This window comes from Mycteria americana, chromosome 16 (assembly GCF_035582795.1).
Source record: "Mycteria americana isolate JAX WOST 10 ecotype Jacksonville Zoo and Gardens chromosome 16, USCA_MyAme_1.0, whole genome shotgun sequence".
NCBI lineage: Eukaryota > Metazoa > Chordata > Aves > Ciconiiformes > Ciconiidae > Mycteria > Mycteria americana.
The window spans coordinates 11,193,326-11,204,056 of record NC_134380.1 but is presented as its reverse complement, the minus strand read 5'-3'; the positions used below and the strand labels follow the sequence as shown (position 1 = coordinate 11,204,056).

Below are 10,731 nucleotides of genomic sequence, written 5' to 3'. Positions count from 1 at the left end.
TCATCCAAGAAAGCCTCTACACTCATGCAGAATCAAGGCCGTATTGGTTACAACTCTTTATCAATGATCTGGATGAGGGGATCGAGTGCACCCTCAGTCAGTTTGCAGATGACACCAAGTTGTGCGGGAGCGTTGATCTGCTGGAGGGCAGGAAGGCTCTGCAGAGGGACCTGGACAGGCTGGATCCATGGGCCGAGGTCAATTGTATGGGGTTCAACAAGGCCAAGTGCCAGGTCCTGCCCTTGGGCCACAGCAACCCCATGCAACGCTACAGGCTTGGGGAAGAGTGGCTGGAAAGCTGCCCAGCAGAAAAGGACCTGGGGGTGTTGGTTGACAGCCTCCTGAATATGAGCCAGCAGTGTGCCCAGGTGGCCACGAGGGCCAATGGCATCCTGGCTTGTATCAGAAACAGCGTGGCCAGCAGGAGCAGGGCAGTGATCGTGCCCCTGCACTCGGCACTGGTGAGGCCGCACCTCGAATGCTGTGTTCAGTGTTGGGCCCCTCACTCCAAGAGAGACATTGAGGGGCTGGAGCGTGTCCAGAGAAGGGCAACGGAGCTGGGGAAGGGTCTGGAGCACAAGGCTGATGGGGAGCGGCTGAGGGACCTGGGGTTGTTCAGCCTGGAGAAAAGGAGGCTGAGGGGAGACCTCATCGCTCTCTACAACGACCTGAAAGGAGGCTGTAGAGAGGTGGGGTCGGTCTCTTCTCCAGGTAACAAGTGATAGGACTAGAGGAAATGGCCTCAAGTTGCACCAGGGGAGGTTTAGACAGGATATTAGGAAAAAGTTCTTCCCCGAAAGGGTTGTCAGACATTGGAACAGGCTGCCCAGGGAAGTGGTGGAGTCGCCATCCCTGGAGGTATTTAAAAGACGTGTAGATGTGGTGCTGAGGGACATGGTGTAGTGGTGGACTTGGCAGTGCTAGGTTAACGGTTGGACTCGATGATCTTCAAGGTCTTTTCCAACCTAAACAATTCTATGATTCTCTGATTCTTTTTCAACAACGCCCCATAACTGTGTTATCAGTAAATGACGAAGGACTTTCCTGTGACCGGCCTATGCAACCCCAATGATCGATTTATATGCTATTAAATGGCAACGGTGGCTGCATTTGTCATCATGGTGTTTTCATTCTTGCTACAAGACTTTCTCCTTGAAACACAGCATGAAATATTTTCCCAGTTAACAAAGCCATACAAAACTCCCATACGCACTATGGCTACTTAGGTGAGTGAGATGCCCAAGCAGGACAATAATGTCAAAACAAAATAGTACAAAATAATAATATTTTAATATTATGTAAACACATGGACACAAACCAATGTCAAAATATGTTAAAATATCTTGGACAATAATAATAGGAAATGGGATTTTCGTCATGTATAAAAGTGAAAAGAATGGTACTGGGAAGTAATAACAAAAATAGTAGAGAGGAAACGACTCGCTCGGTAAGCAAGCTCAGCATGGAGTCAAACACAGTATATCGAAAGCATAAGTCTGTAATAAGATAATGATAAAAAAAAATGGAAGGAAGATACAACTAAAAACATGCTGGCACGAGCAATGGATGTGCTTTCATGAACTTCATTACATTTTATGTGCTAACAAAACAGCCACTGATCTTTGCATTTTAATTTACAAGAGCCAAATCTTCAAACCTATTCAAAGCAGTCCATTTGGCAATCGAAGAAATCCAACAGCTCCAGCAGCTACCTGAAAAGGAAGAGATTCTCATTAGTTATATCTTATTATTCTTACTGTAAAAACATAACAGGCTGAAGCCAGGGCTGCGTCTGGTGGGCAGCGGGCCTGGATACGGCCGTGACCGCTGCTGTGTCGGGTGGTCAGGAGCACGCAGGGGAGCGTGCCACGGGGGAGATACATCACATCTGCAGCCACGGGCACGCGTCTGCCTGCGTTAAAGCAGCAAAAAGCAGTATTTCAGTGAGTGAGGGTCAGGTAGATGCTAAGGCAAAATTTAGTGTGAATGTAGTCTTGGAAAAAGACCTGGTCAGGAAGAAAATTTCCCTGAACAGAAGCAGCACAAAAGTTTCTCCAAGTCTACGAGCAAACGCCGTGGCAGCCCCACCGGGGAAGAGCTGCTACGTGCCGCGCTGGCTCTGCCCCTGCCCTTCCTCTCCGTCAGGACATGGCCGGGGCTCCTTCCCCCCCCCAGCATTTCAGTCATTTGTGGCCTGGCCTGACCTAATGGTACGTGATTATTCATCTTTTTACATAGCTGTTTGCCTAACTGTGAAGACACTAATTCAGAATAAGTTTGAGACAAAAGGCATCCCTTGGTAATACTACTGCTGCTGTTGGAGAGAGTCTAGAGACTAAATTACAGCTTTATATTTATCTAACAGAGTTACCTATGCCGCACGTATTACCAAGAATCTATGACATTTTCAGTTTCCAATTAGCTTTAGCTAATTCTCCTTAACAAATAGTTTAGGATTAATATTTTCAGACAGCTTTCACACCATTAACATTTTTACAAATGTTTAAATATCGGACAAATTTTTACGCTATTTTTACAAGCACACATTCTTATCTGCAGAAATCCTCATGTGAGATAAGCAAGTATCATCAGAGTCTATAAATGTAAAAAAAGATGGAGTGGCTTTCCTAGGAAGTTTCCTTTTACTCACCTCTCCATGTGAATCACTTACTCTAAAGGCACAGCAAGGCTTTTTATTGCTGCAGCACTTGCCATAATTTATATTGGAGGGTGTAAACGTCTGAAAAAAGCTCAGGCTCATGAAGATCCGGTACTTTGAAGATGTGATCTGTAATATTACTCATTGCATCATTGTTTTCTATCTGGAGGAGGTGGCATCACCGCAGAGCTGCAGCTGTGCACCGAGCCACTGTCTCATCATGAATGTCGAGGCAAAGCCCAGACTTGTAATGCACCTGCAAGTTCTCTAATCTTGCTCTAATAGTACTGACTAAGCACTGGGAAAATTCTCAGACGCTTGTTTACTGAAAATAAGGATCTTTTAAAACTGCAACCATATTTGAGTGTTTTAATTAAGCCGTAAAACTTCAATAACTGGGATCCACAGGTGTGAAATGGTACAAATTGATCAAAGATAATCACGTACCTTCTGGCGTGGTAGGCGTTCAGCTCTTCCTGGAGGACAGAGACTCTTTTCTGCAGAATATTTACCTGTAAAATACATCCCACGTGAAACTGCTGTACAAAATTCTAATTAATACATTTGCGCTCATTTCATAAAGGGTGTTTTTCTGGTCTATCCTGCCTAAATAAAATGCAGTAACACTTTAGCTGCATACTAGCATAATACTTGATAGAAGATGGTTAGCATGGCTTCCCTGGCCCTGCTCCAGCTGCACACTATCTACTCCTTTAGGAACAGAGTCAAAACAGTTTTAAAACTCAGCTGGTGGTACCGTATGGGTTGTGCAAGGGTTTGGGAGCTCCAGTTCTACTCTCAGCTCCCATATGAGGCCGGTGCTCTGATCCCTGCACTTTTGCTCTTGTGAGGAAGGTACTCACCTGTTCTTGAAGTGTATGAAAATTAATATTTATTAATACACTGGGACCACTTTTGGACAACTCACCAAGAGCAGACAATTGGGCAGCATTCTTTACATTTAGCGACATTTTTAGAAAACTTTGCCCAAGCCTTAAATATTTTCTTTTTTGTTGTTTATTTTTATCACTGCTTGGTTCTTTTACCCAGCCTATCCTCTTCATCTTCCTCCAACAATAAATAATCCTGACAGGTGCAGAGATTCCTCTGCCCTTCTTGTCTGATGTTTTCAAACAGGAATTTCAACAATTTTCAAAGACCAGGACACCTGTGCTTCAGAAAGAGCCCTGCTTACCGAGTGGTCTGCGATGACAGCGTACCGCTGGAAATACAGCCGGCAGCTATGTATTTCTGGGATAGCACCCAGGTTTGAGTGTGTGTAGTTACTTTTACCCTTTTGAAATGCTGCTGCTGCTTACAGAAGCCCTGCAGGTGGATATCAGATTCTACTGGTTTTTAACTCATTAAAAGGTGTGGTATTAGTATATTAGCTCCAGAGTAACGCTTCCTACCAGACAGTCCTAATAGACAACCACACTTTAAAAATAGCTTTTTCCTATCAACTGGAAATAGATTTCCCCAGTAGATCCTTAACTCTTCATTTCCCACAACTATTTGTATGAGAAAGAGCATCACTTCCATTAGGAATCCTTTGACATGTAAGCAGAGGGTTCACAACCATAGTTTTGAAGTCTTGTCACTACTAGCATATAGGAATATGAAAGTTTCCCCCTATGAGAATTCCCTACTTCTATTAAAGGCACACTTTGCCAGGGAAAGTGTCTCATGCATAGCAAAAATTACTACAGAATAACCCTTACGCATTGTAAAGAGAAAAAAAAAGGGGGGCAATCCCCAAATACATTAAATTACCAACCATCTCCATAGAGAGATATTGCATAAGAGAAATGGAGAGTTTGTAGATCTATAATTGCTTGGAAAATGGTCCTGAAATTTGGTATAAGGTGTGTGCCGGTACCAAGCCTAAACTTGTATGCCGTGTCCTCAGGGCTTTTGCTCTTCCCAGAGCTCACGGGCAGCTCTGAGTCACCAGCATTGCCTTGTCTGCCTCTCATTTCTTCCCTTCAGCCCAGGACACATCCCCGTCCTTCCCCACACGTTTAAATGCGCAGTCCTGCACTGGGCCGTGTGCGAACGCTGACAGTGTTTCCTTTGGATTACCATTACTCCACATCTATGATCACTCCTCTTTACCGCTATTTATCCTTCCTCATGTGAGTTCAGGCAATGATGACATTTTGTTTTCTTCCAGCTCCTAATATACCGAATAGGACAGCATCGAATAACTTCTGTGGAAACCACGTGCAAGAAACACACCCAATTCATTAGTAATTCCCTATCTACAATGACATTTTGATATTCCTATTAGCCAGTTTTATAGTCGATTTGATATAAGTAATATCAATTCTGTATTATTCTAGATGAGCTAGTGTTTTGCAATATTAAAACCAAAGCAGTTACAGAAGTCTATTGGAGCCTCTTTATGTTGGAAAATGTAGAAATAACACAATGATCATTTGGACTACTATCTTAAAAGAAATATCCCATTTGCTTTATTATATAGGCTGAAACAAAACAAAATGATTTCTCATTCTCTTCTGCACCCTTTACATGCATCCTTTAAATGATTCCTTCAGGAGAAACAGGGTAAGGAAGATGAGAGATAACTGTGTGCTATATTTGAAAGGTTGACAAAAACCCCCCTAATACTGAATACAGCATAATTTGTATTTCAATTGCCAACTGAAGCAAAATCTGGGATCAAAAGATACAATATGGTAGCTCTCAAGGTGAGGACACTGGAGGACAAAAGCCTTGTGAGAAGCATGCAAGTGCTGCCATAATTTGGTTTTGAGACTTATTCGGTATTTTTGGCCAAATTTTACATGGCCATAATTTCTTGTCTCGAAGAGATAGTTTTCATCCAGTCCAACAAGTTGAGGACGAATAGTGAAAATTTACCTGAGATTTTAAAGATACAATGGTGTCTTCAAGTTCCTGTCTCAAAGATGCTGGCATCAGACCTTTGAGTGTGGTTTCATATTCTTGTCGTATATGGGTCATCTGTAACAGAACAAAAAGAAATTTATATATAGATGGCTCCTCTTGGAAGCCGGAGAGTAACTTTTTTGCTTCTTTTGCCCAATTTGGAGTTCAAGTAAACTCAGAATTGGGATATCAAGGGAAAGGGAAGGAGAGAGAAGAAAGATCAGCAAAGACCTGTAAAGAGCAAAAGAGGTAAAAAATCACTGGTATATAAGCCAGTGATTCAAAAGGAAAAAGAAAACAGAAGAATAAAAAAATATACAGAGAGGAGGAAAAAGTCATGAAAAGGAAACAGTAAGGCTTTGTTGGGACACGGTCTGAAGAAGCAACAATCGTTCCTAAATCTATCTCAATAGAGCACATATACAGACATACACTTTGCAAACTGATAGTCAGAAGTTTTCTTTTTGTCTTTGGTGGGACCTGAACCAGGTCCGTAGAGTGACATTTGCCGCTTACTCCCTTAGACAAGGTGAATTACTGTTTCCAAGATTTTTTTACAAAATTTCTCAACTTCTAGGTGCTTTTAAAGGTCTTTTTTTATTTACTGTGCAACTATTTTTCATTGCACTTTGTGTCTTCCTCAACTTCATTGATGCTATGGGACTCTCAACAAATAGGTTCGAGTATCTTAGACGTTATGAGATCAGATGTTCACACCAAAATGATTACTTCTAAAGGAGGACATCTTAGTCCCTAACCTTATTCAACAGATGCTGAGTAAACAGTACAGTTACAAAGCAACGTTAAATGAAGACAGATCAGCTGGAAGCATTGTGCTTCGTATCTCTCCGGTGGGGTTGGATTTGCTGAACCTTCACCCAGGAAAAGTACGGAGCGTCTGGTTCCGCTCTGTCCATCGAGTCGCACAGGGCTGCTCGCACACGTTATTACTTGGCTGAATCAGGGCCTCACATCTGTACTTAACTTCCAATAGGATTAACCGCTTAATTCAAATTAAGCAAGTACTTAGGTGTTTTTCTGGATTAGCAGCTGAATATGTAAATAAAGGATAAAAGGGATTCAATATCAGATTAACTTATAAAATATCTTTAAACTTTCAAATTGAATCTTTTTTCCAATCATTTACACACCAACGCCATTTTGTGCTAATTTTGTGTTAGTTACCAAATTGCTTAAATCTACCATTGCAACCACAAATCAAAACCTCAGTCTTACACCTGAAGAAGCCGTGAGTTATAACTTCCAGCTCCCAGCTTGCAAGGAGCGCACACGCTTAAACACGTGAGAACCGAACACAAAGTTCACTGCAAGATGTGCCAATTACCATCTTTTGGAAAAAGCAGGTCATGCTAAAATATGCATTATGCATAATACAATTATCAATACAAAAGGAATAAAACAATCCGATGAAACTTTAGGAAAATTCTGTCTATGAGTCATTCCAACATGCAGAAGAAATCTCCAAATCCCTATGCAAATGGGCAATTAGAGGCTTTCCTTGTGAGCTGCAAGTGATGCCACCACGCAAATCTAAAGAAAAAAAAAAATGGGGAGGCAGGAAACCTTGTTTGAACTCTGCTTGTATATAAGCCAGTGATCAAAATTTATGTTTTTGAAAGTTACTCCGATAAATTTATGCTACTACTTCTATAAAGGCGTACAAAGCTATGCATAGGTGCTTTGCCAGGACAAATATTTTCTGAGCCAACAGCTCATTTGGGTGGGGACCTTGATAGAGCAGAAACATATATTTCAGTCAATTCAACATGCTACATTTGTTCTCGGTGAAACAGGAGCAGAAACAGGCAGCTAGAACAGCAGAATGCTTTTATTCCCTAAATTTTGCATAATAAAGATCTATTTCACGATTAAGAGGATCCGGATGATCGATCACCTTGACAATATGTTGGGGTGACCCCACCAGCACAGAAGCTCCATGGCAGGGGCCTGACTTGCACTCAGGCTCTCCATTTACAGGGGATGCGGACGTCAGGAGCTGAGCCCGGGCTCCGATATAACTGCCTACACCACGATCGAGCCATGCCTATCGAGCTCCTAGGACTCGCGCCGCTTCCTCAGGTGCCAGGCACACCCTTATTATAATTTTCCCTAGAGGAAAGTCAAGAAAGTTTCATTGTAAGTAGATGCAACAAAAATTTTAATGCAGCTCTGGGAGTGAAACAATAATGTTCTAATTGTGCCCCAGTCTTCTTTCACCCAGGTCACTGGCTTTAATAGTTTAATCTGCAGGTGTCCTCTAGATGCGTGCTTTCGCAACGCTGTTAACGTTTGCTGTTAACTCTGCAAAGGAGCAAGGGGATTGTGCCTTTTGACGAAGGCGTTTCTTGGAAAGCCAGGAAGAAATACATACAGTGCTCCAAAGTAAGGCTATGTATTACTGGGTCGGCTCAAAACGGAGAAAGAAAATGCGAAACAAGCCCTGGTAGCTGAAGTATTGCTTGGGGCTGATTTCTTACTCTATTTCAGAGAGAAGAGACACACTTTTTTGCAGTGAAAACTGTTCTTTGGGATACAACTCCAATTTGTTTGTTTGCTAAGACAAAATATGTTACTTTCAACTGTGCTCACTAATAATTGCATCACGATAAGATGAAAATAAGATCCCAGCTGTTTCCTGTCATATTATGATAAACAACATGCTGATATTTTTGGCTGAAGTTACTATCAAGGTTTATTGACCCAAGAGATTAAAATAGTGCATGGCAAAAATCTGAATCACTTCTTATAACTGAAAAATAACATATAGTGGGCTAATGTATACTAATTTTAACGGGGGAAGGTTTTTATTTTTTAACACTTATTTTTGACCAATGAAAGCTATGTCTGCAGGGATCTGTTTTTAAATTTTTTTTTTTTTTGTGCCTTAAAGGCTTTTTTGTTCTTTTATAGCCTCAAGCTGCCTCCCTAGGATCCACAAATACTGTGTCTCCTCTTGCACTCTTGAGAGATGTTTAAAATTGCAATTCTTTAGCCCTCAGGAGGGCTTTAGTCTGCTGGATGAGGATAGCTCTATTTCATTTACTGTTGTGTTCGTTTTTCTTCAGTCCTGAGAAAGTTGTTTTTGAAAATTCATTTTGGTGAGTTGATTTAATCCGTGAACCCCCAGGAAGGTTTTATAGCTTTTAATATTAAGCTGCCACACTGGTCTTTGTTTATTCAGGTTGGTGGCTAACATATGAGGTTTAAAGTTTTACCATCAATCATCTTTGGTGTCAGTAGAAACAACTGAAAGCTGAAGTTGCCACACATAGCTCACGTATGCTTAGTCACACGATAAATTAGAAAAAAAAGAAGAGACAAATATTCACACGGTTATACAAAGTGATGCAAAAAGCAGGGAAGTTGTAATTTCACAGGCGACCATGAGATCTTGTCATAGTTGGGCATTGGCTGTTCTCAAAAGAGATAGAAGTTGGTTTTGATGCCCAGAAGAGACGTATCCAAAACGGAGCTTTCCAAACTAAGCAGTCAGGCCTGGCCCTGTGCTTTTCAGTAGCACAAGACAAGTTTCAATTTACTACTTCAAGGAGTCTTCAGGTGGGACAGTTGAGTTTTGCAGCTACTCATTATTTCTAAAAGCTTCCAAAGGATGCTTGTGGGGCTGGGTGAGAAGCAGGAGGGAGCACAGGACTGACCAGCAGCAAGTCCCACTGGCACCTAGCTGCACTGTACTCACTCTCCCTCCTTTTTGAAAGAAACTACTTAAGCACATCCAGGAGAAATATAGTATTTTCAAGATGACCAGATGCACTTTAGTCCATGGGCTAAGAACAGCCCGCAAAGCAGAGGATATTCTGCTTCTCTTCTATGCTTTGCTATACAGCCACAACTACGCCATATCGTATTCAGGTTCCTGATAGCCAGCTCTCCCCTTACTTCCGAGAGGTCTGTGATGCTGAGTTTATCATCCAGAACACACTGGCCCTGGTGCAAAATCCCCGTCTCATAAAAAAAAAAAAAAATTAAAAAAATCCAAACCCAATTGCAATCTTCTCCAGCTCTCCCACTTGTAAATTACTTGATTTGAACCAGAGGAGCATAAGGAAAATGCCAATGAAACACTGAAGTATACATTGCGAAAGCAGATGAAGGGCCCATAGAAGAGTTGTTCAAGTTCCTTTAAAAAAAATAAATCTTGTCGTGAAGGGCATGAGGTTAACATTTTGTTTATGTCAGATAAGAATCAAAAGGCGGTTCACTTAACTAAGGTGTTGCGGTTTTTTTAGTATCTTAATTTCTGCCTGTTTATAATATTTGCGAAGGATAATAATTCCACGTGTGCCAGGAAATACTAAGATAGTGACCAAAAGGCATAATTAGGATCATTTAATGCTTATCAAATTTTCTCCATGTTTCAGGGGGAGTAAGATGAGAAAAGTAATTTCCTGTCTCTCTCAAATCCTTTCCTGCATTATTTAAACAATGATATGTTACAATGCTGTTTAAAAGAGAAATCGCTTTAAAAAGGTTATGCATCTGTTCTGCAATACACATCTCTGAAAGACGTGAAAGATCTGCTGTAATAAATCTGACGACAGGTTAGGGTACCAAAAAGGTAAAAATAACTCCTTCAGCCTTAGGCAAATCATTTAATCTCAGACTAAAGTCTCATCCTTCTAAATGAGGATAATAATAATAATAATAATGATAATATTGCATAGGTCAACTTCATTCAGGTGAAGTGAAGATTGCTGAAGTAATTTTCTGAAAGCACTTTGAAAAGGGCAAGCGAAGGACAAATTGCTACGATGCCATCCCAATTAAAAAAAACCCCAATCAACAAAACACCAAAAAACCAAACAACAACCCAAAGAATGTCAAAGTAATGATTAATCACTGCTTGTTTGTGTTCTCCCTAATTGCAGTGACTCCTCCTCTGCTTCTCAGCACGCCTAAACCCCGAGCGAGCATAGCTCTACTCCCACAAAACTGCTTCGAGTCTGTGTGGGCCCCTTCCTCCATCAGCTGGCCTGGGGGACGTGAGCAACGTCTATAACCGAGCAACCAAATCTACCAAAATCTGAACTTTCCTTAAACTTCAGATCTCTCAGTGTTCTGTCATAAGAGAATATTTAATTGGAGCTTGAAATCTTCTCCAACAATTTTTCCTAGTGAAGAGT

At 41.3% G+C, this 10,731-nt stretch overlaps 1 protein-coding gene across 4 annotated transcripts in view; it reads right to left on the bottom strand.

The window, feature by feature from the left end:
- Nucleotides 1–1,314: 1,314 nt before the first annotated feature.
- Nucleotides 1,315–10,731, bottom strand: part of CEP112 (centrosomal protein 112) — a 175,446-nt gene continuing 166,029 nt past the window's right edge. For all 4 annotated transcript variants that reach the window (XM_075519264.1, XM_075519263.1, XM_075519267.1 and 1 more), the window contains 3 exons: nt 5,543–5,644; nt 3,107–3,171; nt 1,315–1,712 (listed from right to left, as the gene is read on the bottom strand). In XM_075519264.1, coding sequence (XP_075375379.1) covers nt 1,709–1,712; nt 3,107–3,171; nt 5,543–5,644 — 171 coding nt within the window. In that variant the 3' untranslated portion in view covers nt 1,315–1,708. The remainder of the gene's footprint in view (nt 1,713–3,106; nt 3,172–5,542; nt 5,645–10,731) is intronic.